The 26,419-nt window shown below is 37.9% G+C and overlaps 4 protein-coding genes across 9 annotated transcripts; 3 read left to right on the top strand and 1 right to left on the bottom strand.

Moving 5' to 3' along the window:
* Window positions 1–114: 114 nt before the first annotated feature.
* LOC117155732 (nuclear exosome regulator NRDE2) lies at window positions 115–19,872 on the bottom strand. Of its 2 annotated transcripts, none has more exons than XM_033332012.2 (12): window positions 19,488–19,872; window positions 18,919–19,357; window positions 3,802–4,171; window positions 3,097–3,728; window positions 2,663–3,026; window positions 2,439–2,585; window positions 2,102–2,370; window positions 1,652–1,980; window positions 1,038–1,578; window positions 820–966; window positions 556–731; window positions 115–480 (listed from the first exon to the last, which is right to left on the bottom strand). In XM_033332012.2, the coding sequence occupies exons 3-12, from the start codon at window positions 3,875–3,877 to the stop codon at window positions 228–230; spliced, it is 2,934 nt and encodes a 977-aa protein (XP_033187903.2). In that variant the 5' UTR covers window positions 3,878–4,171; window positions 18,919–19,357; window positions 19,488–19,872; the 3' UTR covers window positions 115–227. The 2 variants fall into 2 exon arrangements, with proteins under 2 accessions (XP_033187903.2, XP_076475520.1); XM_076619405.1 differs by lacking the exon at window positions 19,488–19,872 and having other exon boundaries at window positions 18,919–19,100; window positions 19,260–19,387.
* On the top strand, window positions 4,128–7,213 carry Mocs1 (Molybdenum cofactor synthesis 1). 5 transcript variants are annotated; one of them, XM_033332021.2, is made up of 8 exons: window positions 4,128–4,439; window positions 4,579–4,696; window positions 4,767–4,934; window positions 5,004–5,230; window positions 5,303–5,527; window positions 5,611–5,845; window positions 5,976–6,026; window positions 6,169–7,213. In XM_033332021.2, the coding sequence occupies exons 1-8, from the start codon at window positions 4,350–4,352 to the stop codon at window positions 6,765–6,767; spliced, it is 1,713 nt and encodes a 570-aa protein (XP_033187912.1). In that variant the 5' UTR covers window positions 4,128–4,349; the 3' UTR covers window positions 6,768–7,213. The 5 variants fall into 5 exon arrangements, with proteins under 5 accessions (XP_033187912.1, XP_033187910.1, XP_033187911.1 ...); XM_033332019.2 differs by having other exon boundaries at window positions 4,167–4,439; window positions 5,976–6,053; window positions 6,169–6,307; XM_033332020.2 differs by having other exon boundaries at window positions 4,167–4,439; window positions 5,976–6,069; window positions 6,169–6,296.
* Window positions 7,308–12,462, top strand: LOC117155739 (protein CEPU-1). The gene is made up of 6 exons (XM_033332026.2): window positions 7,308–8,150; window positions 8,617–8,777; window positions 9,852–10,062; window positions 10,695–10,845; window positions 11,097–11,245; window positions 11,915–12,462. Exons 1-6 carry the CDS (start codon window positions 8,063–8,065, stop codon window positions 12,013–12,015), a joined length of 861 nt encoding a protein of 286 aa, XP_033187917.1. The 5' UTR covers window positions 7,308–8,062; the 3' UTR covers window positions 12,016–12,462.
* Window positions 16,582–18,216, top strand: LOC117155766 (dynein light chain Tctex-type protein 2B). The gene is made up of 4 exons (XM_033332097.2): window positions 16,582–16,689; window positions 16,758–16,850; window positions 16,963–17,159; window positions 17,687–18,216. The coding sequence occupies exons 1-4, from the start codon at window positions 16,582–16,584 to the stop codon at window positions 17,850–17,852; spliced, it is 564 nt and encodes a 187-aa protein (XP_033187988.1). The 3' UTR covers window positions 17,853–18,216.
* Window positions 19,873–26,419: the final 6,547 nt, after the last annotated feature.

Here is a 26,419-nt window from a genome sequence, read left to right as displayed (position 1 = left end):
TCTAATATCATTTCAACATATGTATACGATTATGTTTTGGTATGCCTTTAGCAAATGTAAATTGATACTGTGTATAATTATAAAATTTATATCTTCCACAAAATTAATAATGTATATTTTTTATAGGATTTTTATTTTTACATATATATATATGCACATTACAAAGAAATATTATTTACATAAATGATTAACAAAGTATAAAATATTTACATGTCCATACATTAACATTAACCGCGTAAGACGTCCAATTCTTCTGGGGTAACATGCATTCTTAATTCTTTTTCTCGTATTACGTCTTGAACTTGCGTAAGAATTTGAGGTGCAACCTCGGCTGCATCAATGTAAATGCTTCTAGCCCAAGGACATAATGCAACACTTTCATGGTATACTTCTTCTCCTTTTTTTTCACACAGATTATATTCCCTAAGAAGAAGCATATATAATCTCCATAACAGGGGGCAATTTTTAATTGTTGGTATCCTGTAAATGTAATATTTGCTTTTAATTTTCTTAAATGCTATATAACAAATTGACATAGATTATTTAGGGACATACCTTGCAAGTGTTTGATGAAAATATAGTAATTTATTAATTGCTGCGTTCATACTAACATAATCTTTAAGCTCTCGTAAAGAATGAATACGTTTTCGACTTGCTAAACACATAGCAAATGCTTTCCATAATTGGAGCTTTGTCACGCGACTGTTGCTTTTCCAAAGAGGCAATTCACTCTGTCAAATAAATATTATAATTAAAATATTTTGTGCCATAATTTAAAAATAATTTTTTATTACTATGTATTTTTTTTATTATGTATACCTCAATACATGCAAATACTGAAAGGGCAAAAAAGTTATTTGGATATAATTTTATCATATCATCTACTTCTGACTTTAGGAGATTTTTATGTTGGATCCATTTATAATGTAACTGCAAAAGCGCTATTTGACTTTCCCGTAATATTTCCTGAAATATAAAATACGTTAAATATATAGTACAATCTGTATTATAAAAAACAAAGAAATGAGGTTTAATACCTGTAAAGAATGGCTGTCTTTGTAATGATTTATACAGCTTCTAAACATGCTAGTTATTCTATTAATATCGGAATCTCGTACATATAGCAAATACGCATAGCAAACAATTGTATCACATTTGATGTTTGGTAAAAAATATATATTTTCTTCATTTTCTGAAGGAACTTCTTGTAAAAAATTTTGTATGCAATTTTCTAAATATTGTTCCACTTGTAGCAACTGGTTTCCATTTGTTTCGGGTATTATTTGTCTCATAATATTTAATATCTGTGTTTTATGTGTTTCCTTATATGTCTCTGAATTAAGTAAAGTTTCAATAAATGTCCGATACAAACTTAGAAGTGCTGATTTTTCTTCAGGATTATGAATTTCAGAAGGACATGCACTTTGAGATTGAATGGCTGTCTGTAAAACATTTATGCAATTATCAAATTTTCCTATTTCTTTTTCTATCAATGCATATTCCCTATAAAAATGTAAATTATTCCTATTTTCGTCCTTTTTTAAGAATTCCTTTAATATTGTTTTTAATTTTTTTCGTCTGTAAAATATATATAAATACATAAGTCTTCGAATTTTTCTACTTATATAAAATAATATGAGATAAATCTTACTTGTTATCATGTTTTAATAGATCATCTTTTTGAAGAAAAATGAGCAATCTTTCAAATCTTAACCACCAAACATATATACTTGTACGTTGCAGAGGAGGTAAATTTTCAGCGATTGTAAAAAATATATCGCGTATAAAATCCAAATATGATTCTTGTGCAGGATGAAATGTAAGGTACTGAGGACCTGACGTTAAACGTCCTTCAAGTATGCCCTTTAATAGTTCTCTTCTTTCATTACAACCAGTCATTTCACCTACCATAGGATAAAAAAATGGAAGCAACATTTCTAAGGTTTCTACACCCCAATCAAGTTCTTCTAATGTTAACATCTGAAAATAAGCAAAGTATATAATAAGTACTATTGAAACATCAATAAAACAATATATATCAAATATTTTAATGTGGGAAATCAATTACTAATTGGTCCGCGTTGTATATATACAGACATACTTTTAACATATAATTGCGAGTAGGTAATAGTGGTACTTTAAGTAAAAGTAATGTATGAATCGCCATTCGAAAACTCAAATTTCTTGAAAGTATTGGATGAACAAAATCTGCGACATCGTCGGGTAAAACAAATCTTCGAGAATCGCCAACTAAGTCTAATTCACTTCTACTGACGCTAATCCAATGGCAATTCTCTCTTAGTGATTCTGTTCTTTGCCATAATTGATTGAGTGGTAATCTTGACATCAATATTACTTCCTCCATTCCAACTGTAATTGGATAACGCTAATAAATATGCAGGAAATAAATAATATCTTTTTACTAATTAGTAACTCACTTAATTTCTTCTCATCTATTGTTTTTTTAAAGGATAGACTGTCTTTATCTAAGCTAAGATTCAGAATAAGATTCAAACGTATTGTTTCCCACATTTGTTCCCAAAGTCCAGTATGTCGTAGAAACGTTAGACACCAGTACAATATTTCTATTCATAATAAGTTAGACATTATCATTTAACTCAATATATTAGAAAAATAAAATAATTTACGACCTTTTACATACGTAGTAATCGTTCGTCATATATTCGAGGATTTGTTCTAGCTTTTTGCTTTAAAATACAAAAACATTTTGAATATAAATCTAAAACTTTTGGTACTGTACACATTGCTACTGAAGCTTGTGTAGTCATAATAAATTCTTGCCATAAAACAATATTTCCTGTATCTTTGTTAACTAGGACTTCAAGTTGCTTTGAAAATTCATCAGCAGGCAGAATTTCTCCCATGAAAGATAATTTTAATTTTAATAAATCTGTACATTCTATGTTTTTTTCCAAAGCTTTTTCAACTATAGATAATTTTTTTAATGTTGTTACTCTATGAACATCCTTTGCAGCTTGATATTGTTGAAAATATCCTAATGTATCCTGCAAATGTGAAATAAAATATTTATGTAAGAAGTTTTAATAATTCTTAGTACATACAAATATAATATACCTGAAATTCTATATATTCAATCCATAATTGAATATCATTTGGATCATTTGTCAATTTTTCATTATATTCTTTAGTTTTAGCTTTCTGCAATTCTTCTAATTTAATGTGCCATGAAGGAATAGATTGCTCTTCTTTTGATGAATTAGTAATAGATTCTTTTCTGATAATAGTATCTTTCTTTTTATTTTTTTCTATATAATCAATGTTTTTTACATAATATCTTTCATAACTATCTTTTTTTGATTTTTTATAAGGAAGAAAACCAAGGGAATTTATTTTAATGTCATAATACGGCTTGATACTAGAGTAAAGTGTATTTATATTATTATTTCCCTTGTCTCTGTACTTATCTTCAAAATACACATTTTCTACATCTTTCTCATATTCACGTTCCCCATATGCATATTTTTTTTTATCCTTTTTCTTTTTCTTTATATGTTTAGATGTTCTTCTTTCTCCACATATAGGCTTCTGATTCTTTAAAGCAGTAGTATGTATAGTTTCTTGTTTATGTAAATAAGAAGTTTCATTTGTAGTTTCATCCGAAGATTCAGAAGAAAAGTTGACAAGATTGTTAGGTGAAATTTGTTCTAAGTAACTGGAATTGTATAACCAACTAGTTGTCTCATTTTCTATAATTAAAAATAATCATCATATTATAACCAATTTTATAATTGACATTGATATATAAAATATTTAATTAACCTTTTGTAAAATTCTTCGATTCATTAGATATCGAAGATTTATTCGATTCACTTGAATAAGCTGGAAATAAAGACATGTCTCCTGAAATTTATTCCGCTAATAGCTTAGATAACATTTCATTTCTTGATAGGTTACACGTACCGTATAACTGATTATGTACAAACTGTCAAACTTCGTATGTGTGAAAGATTCTAGAAAATATATGCAATGGTTATATAAAGTGTACCATGATTGGTTGAAATGAACAAAGGCGGCAAAGTAATTCGAATCATATCGTAGGATTAATATTTGTTATCACGATGATAGATTTCGTCAAATTGAATGCTATTGAAGATGTTTTCTACTGTTCCGAGGATAAATACTTGCATAGCTAGAACATGTAACATAGTTCTAATGAAATCACCAAAGAGATAACGTGAATACGTCGCCCATCTTGGAATTTCTGGAATTATATAATTTTTTTATTCCTTATGTAGGAAATTAAAATATTTTCTACTAAACATAGAGGTTATAGATCATTGTACTTTCTGAGAAGATATATTACTTAAATGTTTCGTAAAATTAATACTGTGAAATCGATCCTCGGTGCTGTGTATTCATCCACTGAAGCATTTGTGTCATCTAATGTTTCACGTAGAGTGAGTATGTTTTTATTTGTGGAAGAAACATATTTTTGTTCATGGATAGTACATATATATTTTTTATGATTATTGCTTTATATTATAAGAAATGAAATGGTGAAAAAATTGCATCACTATATTTCCTATTTTATTATAGGTGCAGCGATTTAGAGAATTGTTAAATAAAACAGATAACAATGATATACTCACAGACTCATTTGGAAGACGTCATACATATTTACGTATTTCTATTACTGAGCGTTGTAATCTTCGATGTGAGTATTCATCAAATCATATTCACTGCTTTAATTGAAATGTTTTTATGAGATGTTACATTTATTACAGGTTTATATTGTATGCCGGCAGAAGGAGTTAAGTTGACAAAAAATGATGGTATTTTAAAAACAGATGAAATAATTAAAATAGCTGAATTATTTGTAAATGAAGGTGTAAATAAGATACGTTTAACTGGTGGTGAACCAACTGTTAGGAAAGACATTGTGGATATTATTGGTAAATATTCTCATATTCAATATTTATCACATATTGAACTTTCTTATTGAGTAAAAATAATTATTATAGCTGGATTAAAACAATTGCCTAATCTAAAACAAGTTGCAATTACTACTAATGGATTGACATTAACGCGCCAGTTACCATCACTTCAATACGCTGGGTTAGATGCAATAAATATTTCATTAGATACTTTAAGAGAAAATCGTTTTGAACAATTTACCCGTAGGAAGGGATGGTCTAGAGTTATGACTGCAATTGATCTTGCTATTCAATTAGGTTACAATCCAGTAAAGGTGAGAAAGAATTAGTTTGTATCTATTTATTATTAAAGCTATATATAAAAATTTATATAAAATAAATCATAGATAAATTGTGTGGTAATGAAAGGTTCTAATGATGATGAGATAATTGATTTTGTTAATCTAACAAAAGATCGTCCGATTGATGTACGTTTTATTGAGTATATGCCTTTCCAAGGTAATGAGTGGAAAGAGAATAAAATGGTTTCTTTCAAGGCCATGAAAGATCTTATTAGAGATACATATCCTGATTTGCAACGTCTTCCAAATGAGTACAATGATACATCTAAAGTGTGTAATTTAAAAGATTATATAAGTTCATTGTTTAATTTATATACCTGTTGGTAAAAGCATAATTTATCTTTTTGTAATAGGCATACTTTGTACCTGGATTTACAGGACAAGTTGGATTTATTACATCAATGAGTGACCATTTTTGTAACTCGTGTAATCGGTTAAGAATAACAGCAGATGGAAATTTAAAAGTCTGTTTATTTGAGGGAAAAGGGGAAGTATCTCTTCGAGATGCGTTACGTAGCGGAGCGTCTAACGATGTTTTAAAAGAAATGATTGGAGAAGCAGTATGGCGTAAAAAGAAGCAACATGCAGGTATTAAGTTTTATCTTTAATCCACATGATTGATGTAGGATTAAATGATGAAAGATTATCTTGTCATAAAATATTAATCTAGGTATAAAGCGATAACGTTTATATGTTTTCGACAATGTATGTGTTTCAGGAATGTTGAATCTATCCCGCATGGAAAACAGGCCAATGATTCTGATTGGGGGTTAATCTATTATTACGGGAATTTTAAGTTAATATAAAATAATGTATCGATGCTATTCACAAACGTTATCGCTCAATGTTTTTGCTATTAATAATGCAGTTCCAAAACTACTATACGTTTAATTTTACATTTGTACTTACAGTTACAAAGAAATATGTACACCTGAGAAGATATAAAAATTTCCAAAATAATATACCGCGACAGTATTTAATGGATTACGTGAGACTACAGTTTAAAAATGGTACAAATGTAAGAGTATTTTCGTCTCTGTCGCATGTGGATCAAAGTGGCAAAGCAAGTATGGTAGACGTTGGTTCGAAAAACGAAACTAAACGCATCGCAATAGCAAGAGGAATTGTACAAGTTAATTCAACAATAAGCAAATTGATAGCTGAAAATAATGTAAAAAAAGGCGATGTATTGTCCGTAGCACAATTAGCGGGTATCATGGCAGCAAAACGTACTTCTGATTTAATACCATTATGTCATCCACTTCCGTTATCTTATGCAAATGTACATTTGCGTTTAAACGAAGAATTACATTGCATAGAGATCACAGCGGAAATTAGGTGTACTGGTAAAACTGGTGTAGAGATGGAAGCTTTAACAGCTGTGAGTATTGCGGCTTTAACAATTTATGATATGTGCAAATACGCGGCGTCTCCGAAATCGATGAAAATATCCGATATCGAATTGGTTTCAAAAACTGGTGGTACAAAAGGTGATTTCTTTAGGAATTAGATTTCTATAGTGTATCTTGAATATACATAATATATATATATAAAATTTTATTCTGCTCAGTAGTATGTTATCACTGAATTATTGGATATTTTTATACGTTTATATTCTATTAGTAAAGGAGTGTCGTTGTAATATGTAAATTTTATCATGTTTTCTATTATAAGAAATTTATTCTAGTATGTAAGTATATACGTACCTGTTAATGTAAAAATAAGAAAATTCAGACTATATTTTATTACCTAATATGTATGTAATATTTGTGTTGACTGAAAATCACACGGTATTCCTTTTTCTTTATTGGAAGAATTTAAAATGTATCTTTATACATGTATGTATATAATTATCTTTCATGTTGACATTTGCACATTGAACGGTCGCTGCCTGTATTTCTGTTAAACAATTGTTAAATCATTGAAGTGAGATATATTATTTTTAATCCTATAAAATATTTTTGATTCAATATTATATCCCTTATTCTCCTGAATTTTTAAGGATTTTCTAGGATATGCGATTTTTAAACGTATTTAATTTTGGTAGAAGCTAAACTCTTCTCATAATTAAAGGATAAATAGACGTTTTAGATAGAAATTATAAGAATGGATCGAGTTGTTGGCGCAATCGCAAATATCGGGAGCATCGCGAGGCGCCACTGCACCCTGATTTTAGCTTTTTCGTTTCCTCGAGCAGGAGCAGCTTTCAGTATTTGGAACGCTATCGAAGCGCGCTGTTCTTGAAGCTGTTCCGTTGTTGAATCTCCGATGATCGAGCGTCGAGAAGTAGCCAAGCTAACAAGTTTTCTTTACATTTTCCATTTTCCATTGTTTCTTGAATAAAGACGAGGATATTAAACGTCGCGCCTTTTTCTATGAATAAACCCACTGTTATCATCGAGACAAGAAGTTTATTTTAAGCTTGTTTAAGATTATCTTCTCATTGAATATACCTGCAGCTCTTTTTCTTCTTTTCTTCTTTGATCGAGATCTTTGTTACCTTAACTATTTAGATTATAAAATTATTAAAAAAACATTATAAGATTACAGTCATCGTTATCTTGTGATGGAATTGAAGCATTTATGAATTATGTGGGTGAAAATTTAGTTCATTTATTACTTGCAAGAAGTAAAAGCGTCGGTTACATGACTACCTCGAAGGAATTCTTCAGGAGATGGAGGACGAAGAATTGTAATGATCGAGTGATGACCGACAGATCATCGATGGTTCTTGGAGACTCGTTAAAACTTTAGGGAAACAGAAAGAGCGACGGATGAAGATGAAAGAGTCTCGTACGTAAAAAAATGGCACCGTTCCATGGCATGGCCCTTATATTGCTTGGAATCGGATACCTGTTACACGCAGAACCGCCTTCCGGTCACCGGAACTTAGGTACAATTAGTCTCAGTGTACAAATTAAAAAAACACAAATCTTCGTTGATTGCAGATTGCTATGAATCAATAGTAATAATTAATATGATCGATGATAGATTTGATAAATTAAAGAATTATATATTATTATGATCATTAATATTTTCATTCAATTTTTACAATCTCTTTTTCATTAGAATCATACTTAATTATGTGCGTTACAATCAACGAGGCAACGAAGAAGGATACTTTATTGGTAAAAAATCAACGAAAAGATGATTCTTTGATTATTCGGTATTTAAACATTTTTCTTGATGAAAAGAATTGCCTGTGGGATTTATTAAGCAAATACGTTCCAGTATGTAAAAATTGGCTAGCGTCAGACGCTTTAATCCTTGGGTCGTTTCATTTAAAAAGCTGGATATAGAAGTTCGTAAACGAAAGGGCAAAGCTTTCCGATGGTTCAAGCGTGATACCTGAATTTTAGCGGTGCAACGATTCGACGGGGAAAAGCCCGATAAAGGGGAACGCTCGCAACGAGGAACGAAGAGGACGTATTTTTATAAAGACTCATCCCAAAAAGTGACCACCGTTGTTGGACAAACTGTTGTGCTGTTGTGTCGTGTTAAGAACTTGGGGAACAGAACCGTGAGTTTCACGTTTCTTTGAATAGTAGTGTCACATTGCACGCTTCGCGATTACGTTAGAAACTTTAGAAATAATAGCGAATCAAATTCGAAGAAAACAACGTTACTTCGTGAATAAACGTTTAGTTAGATTTTCACGAGATTACGTTGCTCTATATACACACCGTAAGATATACTTTTGTTCGAAGTTCTAAAAAAGAAAGAAAGTAAAAAAAATTCTTTCTCTCGTATGTTTCAAAGAAAATCAATCAAAATTAATCGAATATTTAAAAGAAACTCAAATAGAATTAATTATAATCTTCATTTCGACTCGTAATAATTAGTAGATTATTGCAAGAGCAATGTTACTGCTACTTTGCGAATTAGGATCACGTGCTATTTGGAATTACGCCGAGATAGTCGAAACTATATTTCCGTATATACTCGGAACGTAGGATGTACTAGAAATTTAGGATACGATGCTCTGGTAAATATTTAAGTTACAAGAGCCGTTTAAGATCGTATACCGTAGAAATTCCAGTAATCGTAAATCGCGAGGAGCAACTGCCAGAGCAATATGAAATTCTCGATTGAAATCTTTTAAATGGATCAAGATGAAAAGAGAGAATATGTAAATGTTTAACCGGTTAATTAAAGGAAGAAGGTATCGTAGTTCTGGTACGTTAACTGGAATGTAAAGTGACGCTTTCGCGCAACGTGTTCTTGAATTTACCAATGCTTTCCTAATTTCCTTGGTTAATGGATAAACGATTAGCGCGTTGCGGTATAAATGCTTTTCTCTTCAAGCTTTTTTTTGCGCTACAACCATTTACCTACTTCTTATCGCGAGAAATTCTTTCTTCTTCCAAGCGATCTTAACTCGTTTATATTGCCTTTGAACGCAGTCAGTTAGCTTTCCAATAACGAATTTGTCAGATCGTATTGAAACGCGAGGAAAACAGGAAGCGTAACTCGACAGCGTGGAACGTGACGACGTGCATATTTCACGGGGGTAGAGGCATGTAAAAGGGATTCAATATCACGGCTAGTTAACGGCCAGCAAAATATTCCATATCTCATTCGGTATTTGTCCCAGGTGTCATGGATTCGAAAAAGGGACTTACACATCTTAACATCCATGTCAGTGACTTATACGAGCGACGCAAGATTTACGATAGTCGGCAATCCGGAGCGCGACGACTGGAATCTGCGAATAGATTACGTGCAACCACGGGATGCCGGCATTTACGAGTGTCAAGTTAATACAGAACCCAAGATATATAGAGCGGTTACTTTGAAAGTTTTGGGTGAGTTTCTGTCGCTTCTTCGGACCCCCTTACTCAATATCCATGCTAGACGCTTAGGTTCATTTTCCGTGGAAAATGTTCTATTTGGGACGAGCTGTTCGCTCGTTCCGTTCGTTCGTCCGTTCGCTCGTTTGGCGAGCAGAAAATTTAACACTCGCCCACGGTTTCGTTGAGCGAAACTTTTCAAGGGATCAGAGACACGGAAGCCGCCTACTTTGCGTAATCTTGTACAGCTTGAATCGCATTTTCACGAGACCGTGTTCTAATTAACGTTTAAATCTTTTTCTCCGGTAACAAATATTGCCTTGCTTAAAGCGTTCAGTGTCGTCGCGCGAGCACGGCTATCCAACCTTTTGCTTCGACTTCTAGTTATCCTACTTATCGACTAAAATAACGGCACAGCTATGAATAAATTTTACTTACTCGCGAGTATCTTTTATTCATTGATTCTTTATTCATGTACGTTATCCGGCCCGGACTTTCAGTTAAGTCTTGTCGTGAATTTCTAAAGCAGGATCTCCGCTCCGGATCTATACACAAACTCACCGACCAGCGAACCCCTTAATTTGTCATGCGTCAAACAGTTGGTCGACTCGTATTTTCCGCTCCTCTTCATCGTCTTGATATATTAGATGTTCAGGCAAAGATCACGGGGCCCGAAGAGATTTACGTGAAGAGGGGCAGTACGATCAGCTTGACCTGCATCGTGGACGTGCAAGATATTCCTCCGAGTAACGTGACTTGGTACCATGCCGGTGCGGTGATCGATTTCGATGGTCCAAGGTGCGTCTCATCTTAATATCAACTTTCGTTTATTCTTCTTTTTGTTGTTCGTCGAGCGCGATCAAAGAGAGAAGAAAGGAAAGAAATAAATTGTGAAGAAAATAAAGGCGGCTGTAATTGCACGACCGTCTCGATTACGTGGCGAATCGAGTCGGTAGCTGCGAAAGCAAACATCGGTCAAAACACGAGACAGCATCGATATCAGATCGGTTATCGGAATTCGTGTGTAATAACGTCTTTACCTTTGGCAGGGGTGGCGTTTCCCTGGAAACGGAGAAAGGTAAGAACGGGACCACTAGCAAGCTGCTAATAACGCGTGCTCAGCTCGATGACAGCGGGAATTACACGTGCGTCTCGAGCAAAGTTGCTCCGGCAAATGTGATGGTTCACGTGTTGAACGGTGAGGATAAAATATATAAAATACGCTCGATTAAATCTCGAAGGGGAGGCCTCTTCTCGGGATAAACAAAAATACCTGCTTCGTTCCATCAAGCCCTCGAGATTCCGTTGAGGCATCAAAGCATTGTCGACGTACTTTAAGAACATTTCACGAAAGGCCCTTATCGAAAGGTTTACCGGAGGAAATTTCACCGGAGTACTTTCGATCGCTTCGTTGCATGCAAAAGTTCGCGAATGAACGAATAGTTAGGCGGCAAACGAAAGCAAGAATGCGAACATGAACAAGGATAAACGTGGATAAAGGAAAGGAAAGTGGAAAAGGAAAGAACGCTCGTTCTCGTTAAGGAGAAATTTACGAATTCTACGTCGTTTTCAAGGACGTGTAATTCCTTGAACAGCGTTGGATGACGATTGTTGTAACTCACGTAACTCGTTACAGTTTTCTCGTTAGTCGGTAACGAACAAATCGGAAACGCAGGGGAATCGCGCGGGACGAAAAAATAATCGCGAATTGAAATTAAACTAGCAGCTACTCTCGTTATGTAAATTTCATTTGCCGGTGGAATTTTCGAAATTTCCACGAAATTTTCTCTCCTTTCTCCCGGTGTCCTGGTTCTACGCGATGGATCGCTGCGACAGATCAAACTCGGTGAACGGACTTTCTTTCTAGGTGAACATCCTGCGGCGATGCAGCACGGCGGTACCGGGAACATCAACAGGAGAGTGATTTTATTCAGCCTGGTCCTACTGGTGGACACGATATTTCGGTGAGCGAGCTCTTCTCCGTCTGCCGTTCTTTTGTCTGTCAAGACGTCGCGTCCCGTCGACCATATCCCCGACTTTCGTTGGACGACACACATCGAGAGAAGAGGTCCCGGGTCCTGTGATTTACGAGCTTCGACGTTTATCGCGCGAACTGAATTTTCTATGAATCGAGAACCCAGCGAACCTCGACTCCGAAATATTATATCATCGAGAGATGACTCGTTACGTTGCGCGTCGTGCTGCGAATTTCCTAACTCGTTCGCTGCGCTCCAACACCTTATCGATGTGCACCGAACTCTGTAACATTCCTGTAGAATAATAAATACTTCGCGATTCGTATGATTACGAGTTAAAAAAGAAAAAAAGAGAAACAGGACAAACGAACGATTTGTTAATAGGCACAATATATCTGTTAATCAACACTGGCTCGTTTCGATTATTCTAGCGATCTGTCGGCGAGTTAAATCGAACCTGTGTCGCCTACCGATCGCTCTTATTTTTCATCCTTCACGAACGAATGGAAAGAGAATGGCAACGACAGGATGGTTTTTGAAGTTTTAAGTTAATTTCCGTGTAACGTTAACGCATCGACGTGGTCCGGTCGATTAACCGGCTTATCGGTATTAAATCCGGACCACGTTTTCCGATAATGGAAGGGACAGTTCTGAAGTCCAGCTATGCGTACTGTGCCCGTGCACACGTCCCTCGGGGAGACACTGCGAACGCTCACCGGTCTCATTTTATGCAAATCACACAGAAGCATCCGTTAGGTAGCTGCCGCGAAATGGAGACGAGAACACATTGCCAATGTAAATTCATGGGAAGCCGATGCTCTTGTCTCTTCGCCTGCGGTGCGTGCTCCTCTCTGACCACGATCGCCGGAATTTCCGAGTAGAAATTGCCGTTACCACGGATACCGGAAACGTCGCCCGTCTCCTTTTAACCTTACGCCTTCAACTCCAACATCTTGTATAAGATTAACGACTCGTCGATTGTCGCTTCGTACGGATTCCCTTCGACGCTAGCCGAGCTTGTCCACGCTCCAACAGGTAAGATCCTTCGATCGAAACGTTTCTTTTCTTTCTTTGTAATATGATAAATCACGAGAGGAAGATACGATAAGTATATATTCGTTGACTTTCTCATCTTAATTTCATTTCGCGATTAATCCAGAGAATTTTCATTTGACGCGATTGGGGACGATGACGAGCCGATGGGCTAAAAAATGAAAGTCTTTTAAAGATAGCTGTTAAGTCGACGAAGTCTCGATAATCAAAGGTGTAATCGCTATGTTAGGAATATTTGGGAATTTTCAAGACGATTCGAAATGTCCAAAGTCGCAGTTCGAATTGTTCGTAATTTTACAATCAAGAAACGTCTGATCGAGAATAGAAATAGATAATATCCGAATAATTTCGAGCGTAAGTATCATTTTTTTTCTTTTACTTAGCGTGATGGATTGCGCAGAGGATTCAGGAACCAACGAAGAGCGCTTCGTTTAACCGTTTGGTGCAGATTCCACTTGCGATTATTAAGACAAATAACTTCGCTCCGTAATCCCTCTCGCCTCTTATCTTATTTACAGAAGCATTTAAATTCGCGTATAACGGTCTCTTCGCTCGGGCTGAAAATCTCACGCGAATGTGCTCGGTGTATAAAGTGACGGAGAATGCTTTTTTACATTCCTTTCCCTTCAAGCGTTGTAAAAAGGTGAAAACTGAATCAGGCTGAACAAAGGAGATTAACGAATAGTACGTTTCTATTTAACGCTAGAACTACCAGAATGGCCGGATAAGCAATTTTTTATTATTACTATTTATTACTCCATCTATACGGTGTAGTGTGTGGATTTAACAATTGCACGGGAGCGGACAGCTTAAATCCTAAACCTTGAAGCAAATTGTAAGTAAGTATTACCCTATCTCACTGTCAAGCTAAACCGATTTAAAATCTTTCCTAGCAATTTTATCGGCTCATAGCGTTTCCTCGAGGTTGCGAATTATTTTCGATAGAGTATACGGAAAATGTCCTGTTCAAAGTAATCGATCGATAATTGGTCATGGCAATTTTATGAATTTATAACGGTGCATTGTTAGGATTTTTCGGTGGTTTTCGATAAAGGATATAAAGATCCGTATATTGTCATTCACATCGTTTCATACATTTTTCATTTTAATTTCTTTGATATCGGACGAGTCTTATATTTTAATCGTCAATAAGTTTAGCGATAATCGGCCGTCGTTTAAATTATGCACGAACGAAACGGCAACTCGAAGCGATCGATGGTCGTTTGACTATCAGCTACGTGGAACAATGCTGCGCGTGCAATTTTGTGATAGCACTCTTTCGCTTTGCGCGCGGACAAATGTTCGAAGCTCGACTTTCCTTCGATCGATCATAAATTCTCGCGAAACGATTCGTTTAGCATTTACTTTAAACTACAAACGTGAACACGTTCCAGACTAAATCTAGGAAACGTTTGTCAAACGAACGATATTTTTATCCGCGCGTTTCACGAATTCCACGTTTAACGAGAATTCGAATGTCGTTTGTTATGGAAAAGTTAAGTCCCGTGCAGATTTAGAGCGGCACCTGTAAGGTCGGTAGACGACCGGAGTTTTAGTAAATTTGTTATACGAGAAGGTAGTTGTACAAGTCTACGGGCAACTTTCTTCCTACGGTATCTAACGACTTGCCAGCTCCAAGTTAATGAGCTCGAACAAGGCGACCGTAATTTTCAGAGCACTCTGTGCCACTTTGTTCTGGCTCGTCGGCAGCATTACGAATTACCAATCGATGAAAGTATCTTAGCAATTAACACTCTGTGAGATTCAACGGGCCAGACAGAGCCTGGAAACTTGCACGTTTACAGTTAGCAAGTTCCTTAGAAAATCGATAAGAACCGGTCGCACGGCCGTTGCTCGTCCGTTTTCTTATTCTTAGATTCTTTCCCCATTGTAGAGAATCCTATAGTTTTCATTGCGGATAGGATCAGCAATGGGTGTCACGTAATCGGCGAGAATGCAAGTTGAATTATACGAGGAATGCACTGTACACGCAAATATCGATGGTTTTATCGAGAGAAGACTCGCGCGTGTCTCGAACTCTTATAACCCACGGCCCATCTCCCTTATTCCCGAGAACTCGCAATAAAGCCGGCTGGCATAAATCAACTATGAATTTTATCGATGAAAAATCGAAGTTCACGGCTCCTTCTACCATTTATTCGCGTACCGCGTTGCATTCGAATCGACAGGTTTGCCTTTAAGAAAGATAAGGCGCCTGCCGATGCTCCTGCATTCTCGGCTTTCTTCCCTATCGTTTATCTTCCGAATATTCAATACTTTTACGATTAATAGCGATGCATTCGCCATACCTGTAACGACTTCTCGATGTTTCCGACATAAAACGCTACCACTCAGGAGATTCTTCGAGTTCCAACGCCCCGTCGCTAATCGGCTTAATTTCGGCTTTCTTATCCGGAGATTCGTGCGTTTTGTACCGAAAAATTACGTTTGTTACACGCCGTAGTAATTCTTGCTACGTCAGAAGGCTTCTCGTCAGCCGATTTTCCGACGCTTTCGTTGTTGTTAATTTTCGAACGCGTTGATATTGTTTTAGCATCAATAAGCGGACAGGCTGAAGTTGAGAGAAACTGGATGTTCCTGGGGTTAAGATCGCGAGCAACGATCGCGATAATACACCCGTATATTACACGAACAGGTAAGAGAATCGAACGGACGAAGAAGAGATAGATACGATTTTCTCTTTCTACTGTGATTCGTCTTCTCGATAATACCCCTCTAAAGAGCACAGGACGAAGAAAATTGAAATAAAATATAAGTAGACGCGAATTTGCCCGAGACTTTCTTTCAAGATTTTCTTCCTTACTAAGCTTCTTATATTCGATATAAATTAAGAGCCGCAGTGCGTTGTTTGCTTTGTGCGAGACTCCTGGCTATAATACGAACGCTCTGTATCTTCATCTTATTGTTTCAGTCTCTCGACCGAGCGAGATCGAGCTACGTTGAAACGTGAATTGCACTGAGTCGTGGGAAATTGAATTTAGACTTTGTATCGAGTCCAGCTATAGGAAATTGTATTTGCGGCAGAATATCCGCGATATAGCGAGGCCCTAAATTAAAGCATCGAGCAGCTGCACCGATTGATGTCATGTCATCCAGGGTCGTACAAAGACTCGTGCTTCATCTAACAGCACTCAATTAAAATCTCGTATTGTTAGTTACGTTTTCGAATTTCTATCAATTCGTTCGTGGAAACCTTGAAAACCACGAACTTCGTCGATATTTATCGTTACGATCCATCTTTCAATTTATTACCTGCGAAATTTGTATCTTTTATTTTTCGGACTCTATTCGTTGATCGAAAAATAAAGCTCGTGAAAAGCTGGTAACTTTTTTTTAAACGCGCCCTAATATTTGCGCGTTTGTTTCCTTCGATGTAAGCCTGTACCGCGATATAGATTCAACTTCATTCCCGCGAACGTTCTTTTGTTCGATCCGCGTCCAGACGACTTTCGAACGTCGTCCTTTTTAATTATATTTTTGGATTATGAATCAACAACATAGCAAAAATGCCGAAGTTCATGGGTCGAGGTTTCGGCCTTCGAATCCGAATCTACCAAAGATCGACAAACTGAGACAAGTACAATTCAACGAGGTAAAATAATAGGTCGATTAGTAGGAATCGGTAGGTTAATGCTAAATCGTTTAAAAACATCGATGCAGATGCAAGACAAGAAGAGGTTGTCGATGAGGTTCTCCGCTTTGCTGAATTCGGCAAGTCGCGTGTTCTATCATAAACGTGGAGATCGATTGAAGGTACGTAAAAGTAATGTATGGAAAACGCGTGAACAGACGCAGTGGTTTAGAAACGAACGACCACGGTCTAATTAACACGATTTGGCGGCACACGATCGATCGAACAATGCAGGTTCCCAGGTATCAAAACACTTATCGGCTCAGCTCATTTAACCCTTTCGATGTCGAAGTGGTCGATAAACTGGTGATGGAGACGATGGAGAGTAAATTATCGCCGGTGACGGCATATCATCCAAATCACATGGCGAAATTGTGCTTGGAGATTGGATCGGATTTGCAAAACGCACTCTGCAAAAAGGATTACGATAGGTAATAATGCTCGACACGTTTACGTTGCTCGCAATAAACGCGGAACGTTCGCGATGCCAACAAATTTCAAACGAGCTTACCTCGAGGTTCGCTCGTAAATTCTTTCGCAACAGCTGCTGTCGCCAAAAATCGTTTCTCTTGTTTTTAATTCGAGATTCGACGCTCGAGAACCGCACAGACAGTAGAATAACCCGGGGTTGAAAGTAACGATCTCACTTTAGCATACTGGATTTTGTAGAAGCTGTTAGAGTTAGAAAACGAATCTTCATACCAGCAGTTTAAACGTTTATCTGATATTATTGGAAATACTATCGTAATCGTTTGTTTACACTTTGACCTCGCAGTGCAACTATAATCGTATTTGGAAATATTTCATTTCTTGACTTCGCCCCTTGTTATCTTCGACCCTGGTATATCCTACAGTTGTATCTTTAATGAAAACGCAAAGTTCTAACTTTTAGAAAGCATCATCATTCATCCTTTGTATTATTTATTTGTATCGTAACATTTATTCTTCCTGTTAAAAGGTATAAATTAGTGACGCAGGTGACTATAGTCCAACGTCTCGATCAAAGCGTACACACGGCGTTCCAGAGCCTCTGGGACGTGGAGCGAGACAATTACTCCTATTATGTTTTCGAAAACAACCACATTTACGCATGGTGTTGCGTGTTCGGCCTATATTACGAGTGAAATTCATCGTCCCGGTTAAATCTCGTTCTGTTACGCGCGGACGCGCGCTCGCGATATTCCCGATATTCGTTGCAATTCCAAACTAATGCTCGCTGCTTCCTTTTTTTTTTTTTTTTTTTTTTGTAACCCGCGTGCTCGCTAGATATCGGTGCAATATCGTTGCATAATGAACGGGGATGTATATCGCGACGTTTACGAGGATTCACGCAGCGCGGGCGCGCACTGTTAAATTTATCGGATTTTTCGCGATCGCGCGTCTGACCGGATGAATCCTTTTTTTATTGGTGAAATAAAAAATTATCGCAAAGCAATTGGTGAGAATGGACGTCGTGAAATAATTTCGGAAACTGTGTCCGATCGGAGAATACAGAGAGTTAACCTGACCCTCCGTAAACCGGCAAGGGTTGGGTTAAATTGTTCGTAAAGGATGGTTGCAAAAAGGTTTCGATCGATTATGAAGTAACCATACAGTATTAATATTTATTAGTTTCGCAACTCCGCCCCTTCCTCCTCCCTGCCCTTCCACCGACCCTGTTCGCTTTTTCAAGGTGATTTATCGAAGAACTTTCGGCCGGCTCGTCTACTCTCCGTCGGAATAATAGCCAGCGATTTAAAGTTTCGGAAACATGTCCGACATTTTTATAGATATTCACGGACTTATTGGGACATTGCGGCCAACCGATCTCAGTCCGTTCGACGTTCTACGAGGAAACAAGAAATGACGAATTTGGTTGAACGACTTCCTCCTTGAAAATTCGTAGCGTGAATCCGCGTTCAGTTTCGTAGCGGAAGCCAATCGTTGTACGAATACTCGTTTATCTGGAAGCGATAATTAATAGTCGAGCAATTTTTAGAAAATATGTTTGAACGCGTTTGCCTCGGCCTAAGGATCGATCGCGTGAACGAAACATCCAAGTAATATTTTCCGTGTCAAGGTTTCGTGATGTTTGAGTGGAATGGTGGCCTCTTTGGTACCGCAATGGACGAGGAAACGCGATGATCCGAACGTATTCACAGAGTTTCGTTGCAGGTCGTTAAAAGCGATCGTGCATCTATATAGTCTTACCTATGCCGGCAATTTCCGAGCCCGTAGATTTTTCGATAATATGGTTACAAGAAATATAAGCGCCACCTTAATGACCCGGTTGGAAATTACGGGCGAATGTGTGGCGCGTCGCTTGTTAAATTAATGGTGCAATTTCACCATCGTGTTCCCTGACACGACGTGTGCTTGTCGCGGTGCGAAAACTATGGAAAATCGAAGGAAATGTTAGCAACCTGGTGAGCGATCCTTTGTTATTTTATATTGCACGTATTTGTTCGATTTTCATTGTTAATTAGGCGAATCGCCGTCTTAAAATTTCTAATTCTGTAGATAAGAGATGCGAAATTTCATTAAAAGTATACCTAAATTACGCGAAACTCGTTGAAAATTGGCGCGGGTACCTGTGCGATGTTAATTTCCATCCAAAATTTAATTTCGTTGCATGCCGAGCTTAATTTTTCTATAAAAAAAGAAATATTCTGTTTTGCTGGTTTTCTACTTACGTAAAAATTAACTGCTGTCATGCTATTTTTCTTCTTTCCCAGTGAATACGATAGTTTTACGAAGAAAAAAAAAAATGTAGAACTTACGGTGATCGCTGTAATTTGTCGAATCGTTTCGCTCGACGCGTTGTTCTTTCGTCGCAGCTACGACTTCTACGGTTGCATCTAGATAGATTTAAATTACTTCTCCTTTCGAAGTTATTTCGAGATGGAAAAGAAGAGGAAAACGATTTATTCGCGGCACATTTCGTTTCATTTGCGTCGAACTTGGCGTCTATTTCGTTCCGCCAGCGAAAACTCGAGGCTGTGCCACTCGCTAGACGCGTTGCGACGAAGTCGCGAGTGTAACCGCAATAAAAAATATAAAACAAGGCTGCTGAGCGAGGCGTGTGTATCGACACGTAGAGGATCACTGGTTGGACAGGAATTTACATTCGTCGAGGAAGCGAGAAAGCGTGAATTCGATCGAGAAGGAGGCGAACGCTCGCGCCGGTGTCGAAGCAAGGGGGAATTCCACTCTGGCTTTTCGACAAGAAAACTTGATCGACGTCAGGCAGCGGGACAATCTATCACCCGGCTAGTTCTGTTACTGGCTTCGACGTAAAATCAATGCCGATTCTCATTTCCATGTAAATTATCTCCGACATAGGTCGCTAGCTAGTCGAAAGCGGCAAAACCGACAGCTGCTGCGTGCGCTCGGCTCTCGCATGTATTTTTCCGCGGCGCGGAAAACTTTTGTTCCGTGTAATCAGATCGGCCATGTCAAAGCTTAACGAAAACGTAATTAAACTTTCCCGGATAAAAAAAAGTTGCACGGGCCGGGTCTCTCTGTTTACCTTTCCTGGCCGACCTTCTGCTTTAACCACGCGAATCTTTTAATTGTCACGTCATCGGGACAAGATGTAACATAAAAATACTGTCACTCGCTAACGGAGCTGAATTGGTAGTAGACGGCTGTCGACCAACATGGAAGTATTTACGTTCTACGTTTAAGCATCAGATTATCCCAAGACCATTTTTCCGGACATTTAATTATATGCATTATCTTAGTACCTTTTATTTTCCTGTGATACATGTGCCTTTACGACGTGAACATAAAAAAAAGAAAAAAAAGAAAATTGGGAAATAAACGAATAACGATTAATCAGCTAAACTAATCAGAGTTACAATTAGATAGAAATTGTTTTAAGAAAGCGTTTTAAGACACGGTGTTAAAGGCGAAGATCGAAGTTGATTAAATTATTGAGAAAGGATAGAAGAGTATAAGAATCTCAGGTTAAACAAGCATTATTTAATCGCTGCTGTAACTCTGATAGGTAAACAGGAAAAAAGTAAATACTATTCTTAATGCTCCCTTTTTCTTCCCTTCAATCTCTTCGTTTTGCCGTGCTTTCAGTTCTACTTCCCTTTCTTTTCCTTTCTTTTACTTCTTCTTTCTTTCGCTTGTGTTTCTTCATTCCCTCTTTCTCTCCTTTTCTTCTCTTCTCCTCCATCTTTTTCTTCTGTATCCTCTTGCCTTTACTCGTCTCGCTTCTTTTCTTCCAATTCATCGATGCCGAATCAATATCGATACGTAATGCTGAATCTACGCTGCTGTTTGCCGATAGTGTCGACACTTTTGCAAATAGCAAGTAGCGCGCGGCGAATTTGTCAGTGAACAGAGAACACTATTCGCTAGGGAAACGATACATGAAAGGCTCTATTCACAACGAGTGTATGTGTGTTTTGCCCGTGAGTATTTGCGGCTCCGTGCATGAACAATTTGCGTAGAGTCCAGGTCAGCGGGGACCTAACATTAGGCTATGGTTACAGCGGCTGCGTGTTCCGACAAATGAAACATTTGAAAACTCGATTTTGGTTATCGAGTACACGGGGCCAGCGAAGAATTCGGAGATCAGAATTCGGAATTGAATCGCAAGCGAATCACCGTTGCGTTCGGCTACAACTTTCCAATATAGTTACCATCGATTCAAAATTCTGTTACGTGTTCTAATCCAATTTTATAGGAGACTGACAGCAGTCGATAGCAAGGAAGTGACAATTTGATCGAAGCTCAGCGACTGAATTACTTTCTGATAAAAACGACTGCTCGCGATCGGGCTTAAATTATATTTGAATTTCTAAAGTTCGTTCTAAGCGACATCGTTATCGCGACAAACGTACGATAATGTAAACCAAGTTGAATTAAAAGAAGGGAATAACGAAACAGAAGCAGAATGCTAACAGATCGAGTATCGAGAGCGGACACAAGTATAGTTATTTTCCATGAAACTCGAATTATTGTTCTACTTATTACGAGCATTCGTTGAATAACCATCGACAGAAATTTCAAATAGAATCATCGATTAACTCCTCTATTTTATCTTTTTTATGAAGCTGTTGAAACAGCGAGGAATGCGTACAAGTGGCAAAAGTGGAAACGCTCCCTTCAACGTTTGAATAATATTTGTATAATGTCTGCGATATAACAGAGTTTCTACAAAAAGGTCTTAATACTTGTAAACGTGGTTGCATACGTATTTGACGTTCTATTTCTATCTAAACTTAAGTAAGTTCGAAACTGCAGTAAAAAGTGGTATATTATTCAGACAGACCGTGCACCAATGTACCTTCTCTTTAAAAAATATCGTTTTATTTTATCATCGCTTACACCATTTACTATTTCGGCTCTAAATTACTTTCAAATTTTTAACGATAATATCAATCTTTCAAAGACCGTAATATGCGTAAGCACAACGAACTTACGTGTTCTATGGAGCAGCCGGAACAGGAAAGCTGCTCGGAGACGAATAGTTTTCGTCGGTGTAAATGGCAACTATCAGGCAGGATATCTACAAGGAAACGAGACTGGCAATAGATTCGGTTTCTGACAAATGAGATGCGTTTCTGGACGATCGCTCGTTATTATCACGCGAATAGTTGGTCGCGTCGCTTCGATTCCGTGCTCGGCAAACGCTATTTGTCTTTGTCAGATTGGAAACTACGTTGGCCGGTTTTTATTTCGCTGTCCTGGTTCAGCATGGATCGACGCTATTTTCGTATAAACGGGCTTCCGAAATTTCAGGCTTGTTGCAATCATGTCTGTTTCGACGCAACCTTCCAAGTCAGCGATGAGATCTGACATAAAATCAAATATTTCCACAAGAAACGTTTCCCTATTTTGCATTGTCTGTGTTCTATCCCTTTACGAATAGAAAGCAGAAACGTTTCATATATTCGCAGGTATACAGTCAATATTGAAACGGACCAAGGTTTCCTATTGTAAACCGTGTTGGATAATGTTGGACGTCATATTTTCTTCCCTCTAACATCCTCGTTACTAAATGGAGATGAAAATTGCGGATTAAAGGGTACACCATCCTGATGTCTAAAACGATCGAATTTTTAATTTTTTCAAGATTCTAAGCGTACGCAACAGTTTATCAAAATTTAAACTCTCAACGAAGTTACAGGGATGAATACGAGAGAGATTTATCACAGTCTTAATCCTTGGGGGCTATCACGGGCGAAATTTCATCTTGTGCGAATTTTGTTTGAACATTATCGTGCTGTAATAATACCATCGGGATGTTATTGTTTCTAACTACCGCAAGCAATTTTTCTATTCTTCGTCCATTGCCGAGAAACAAAATTCCACTTGTTCGACTTTATTAATTTTTTCATTTCGAAGAGGTGAGCTGCGGCCAACTTTCGTTAAATTTCCACCTCCGTTCCTTCCGAAACTATATTTTCCGACCTCGCTGCCGTGAAATTTTCGATCCTCGACTGATTTAACATAAAATTGAAATGAAAAATCGTGCGTATTCGTGAAAGTTCCTTCATATTCATCTTCGTCATATTCTGAGAATGCAGTTGGCTCGAAAATGACGGGAAGAATACAGCGTGGTTAAGGAAGAAACGAAACATACAGACGAAATCGGCTGTGAAAGATTGTTTTAATGGAATTCGAGTGGCCGAGAGTGGCAGCTGTCGTCGTAGCTGTCGCTCTTAATTGTGAAGATATAGATTCTCGAGATGTTGTGGGTTATTGGCGATGCGCGAGAGACCAGAACAAATACTGATATATGATGGCATCCTTCCACTTTCAATTTGTCCTGCACGAAATGCCGTCATTTATCTTTATTTCCTTTTAGCTAAGCCTCCAACTTAGCGTTATCGGCCACGGCACGCAAGCACAGTTTCCTCAGCAAGCCACGCTTGCAACGCGCGGATTCAGTTTCAACGATCCGTCGCTGCCGTATCACGCGCAGATTAAAAAAGAACATATTCTACAGAGTTAATGAAAATCCCGAAGATTAATATAGCGCCGATCCCATTGAGTTATGGCGCTTTAAATCTCCTCTATCTCCGCGCTTCTTTTATTCCTTTCTTTTCTTTATCGTTCGGTATCTCTATGACTTTCGCCTTGACACGCTTCAACCTTCTCACAGTGTAATAAAACAACGAAGAATTCGTAATGAACGACTGAGAAAATGACTACATCTTTATCGTTAAGATCTCTTGCATTTATCGCACAGATACGAACAATATGAACCTTCGAGTTTTTATAAGAAATAAATACTGATAATTTTAATTAATCTCGCAAGCGGTAGATATTAATTCCTTTCAGTTACGGAAATCTTTTTGTCTCTGATATGCGTACTTGTTTGGTATTTTAATATTATTTTTTACACCTGGACGAGACAGTTTATGCACCGTGGTACGTAGCCAGGGAGATCCTATGGCTGAAAATACGACGAAAATCAAGAATAACTAAATCGCGTTGACGGTTTCATTTTCGAGAAACTAGAGTTTGAAAATTTGTCAACTATACGTAATACCAATTTGACTAATTTCCGGCTAGACAGGAATAGATGGGCGACAGAGAGTTGTTCTACATGCGCAGGTAAGTTGAAAACGTCGAATAAATCTTTTTCTTTTAGAACCTCGTTTAAGAGAGAATAAGGTCTGAACCTGTTTAGTGAAGAATTAGTCAAGTTGGTGGATACTGCAGAAATTTTCAAATTTATTTCTCCTCGAGCGTTTTTTCAGGCTTCCAGCCTAAATTTATCCGAAACTCGCACGAATTTCTTTACATCGTGGAAGGGTTGACCGAGTAAATTCTACATTTTTTCGGTGAATCTCTTCGCCGCGTGTCATCGGTAATGATTTCTTGCTCTCTTTTCTTTTCGTGAAAAAGCCACGGTTCCGTTATATCCTCTCGTGGTAACGACCAATTAAAAGGATTTTAGGGGTACCTTTCCGCAATCGCTTTATTATCCCGCCTCTGTGAAACGGATATACCGCTCCATGGCGACGACGTAAAAGGGTCGAATTGCAGCATTATTCGCGGTTATTTTACGTGTTTTATAGATCGTGCAAAAAGCTCTGGCTGCCGTTCGCCAAGGTTTATTGACCGTTTAATTTCGCGTATTGACAGTTGCTTTCGGATTCATTGAGAATTATGAGCGGCCGTTTAAAGTCGAGCCGAGGCTCGATTCAGCGAATGCAACGTCTCCCTTAACTGGTTTCCCCTATTTTTTCCTTTCGAGCTGCTTTCGTGGCTAAAGCACGGTTTAGAGCTTCTATGAGACGCTGTCTCGGCAATACCAGCCGAAATTGGTATCTAAAAAGAAGTCGAGGCTGCGGCAACCGAGATAATGAATAATAATTTAATATACGTTGCTCGAGATCTCGGCGCGTTCAATCAACGCGTTTCGCCTTTCAAGTGGCAAACGCTCGGGAGATTCTAATGTTTAAATAGAACGTACCTGCGCGATCGATTCGTCTTCGCGTTCGTTTTTTTTTTACTTTTAAACTTTTTTCGTCCGAGTGCTTTACCGATGAAATTTTCTTTTTTTCCTTTTGTAATCTCTTTTTTTTTTTTATTAAATTTCCACGTAACTTTTTCGACATAACTTTTTCACCGTCAATTTCTGCTTCGATTTCCTCTCGGTTCGGTACGCGTTAATGACCAGGCGAAACGCCTGACGATCTATGTATTTGGCGGTCGTGCTCGACCGAACATTACGGCGAATTAATCGGAATTCTACATGCACCGCGGTTACTTCGATTTTGTGGCTTGCATCGCGAAATATTAAACACGTACGTTGTTAACGTTTATATTAAACAGCAGTTTCGGCAAACGTCGTTACCTATTTGCTAGTCAGAACTAGCTTGCAGCTTGTAATACGAATTTTGTGGCCGATATCGTGGTAATTGTTTGTCAGCGGATCGAGCCTGTCAACGATCGCGTTTCATCCCTCAACAGCCTGCCTCCGGTTTCGTTAAACGCGGTGAACGAACACGAGGTTTATTAGGTGAAATCATCGGATCGTGCGGAAATCGAAGCCGGCACACCGTAAAATTAGATTCCTTGGCTGGTTGTTTGTCGCCCTGTCTCCGTGCTCCTCCATCCCTTTCTAGCGAAAACCGAAAGTTTCGAGCCTCTTGTACGTAAAACTGACGCGAAAGTTATTCGCGAACGAACGAACATCGTTCACCGCGTTTTCTCGTTCTTTGCGAATCGTATGCTCTTGCTGCAGCTATGGTAAATTAATGATTTATTTCAACGTGAAATGGCGCCTCGTTGGTCTTCGGTGAACGGCCTTCTGCCTAATTTCGCTCGTTGCATACGAGCAATCGCGGTTCACGGCGCGACGACTGCGGTGAAAGGTTCGATTTCTCCGACGTTGGTTGCGCGGGTCACCGGATTTCGATCTGAAACAGGCATCGATTTCACTGAAACAACGCTAATTACGCGATAGCCACTGCGGACGTCCATTTAATTAAAACATATCTGTAAAACGTATTCCGTGAAATGAAATATCTTGGCTGGAGCCGGGAAACCCGACGAGACGAATAAACAACGTATGTAATTAGATTCGTTTCTCGTTATCGTGAATTCTTCCGTGAGAATTTCTAATAATTTGAAAACCGTCTGTACTTTACTTGTGCCGCCACTCTTTAGGTAGGTACTCTTTATTGCGACCAAGGTAGGGTCACGCGAACGCTTTTGCCTTTGTGGGATCGTTCGGTGT

This window comes from Bombus vancouverensis, chromosome 6 (assembly GCF_051014615.1).
Source record: "Bombus vancouverensis nearcticus chromosome 6, iyBomVanc1_principal, whole genome shotgun sequence".
NCBI lineage: Eukaryota > Metazoa > Arthropoda > Insecta > Hymenoptera > Apidae > Bombus > Bombus vancouverensis.
This window is presented reverse-complemented; position numbering and strand designations above follow the sequence as displayed.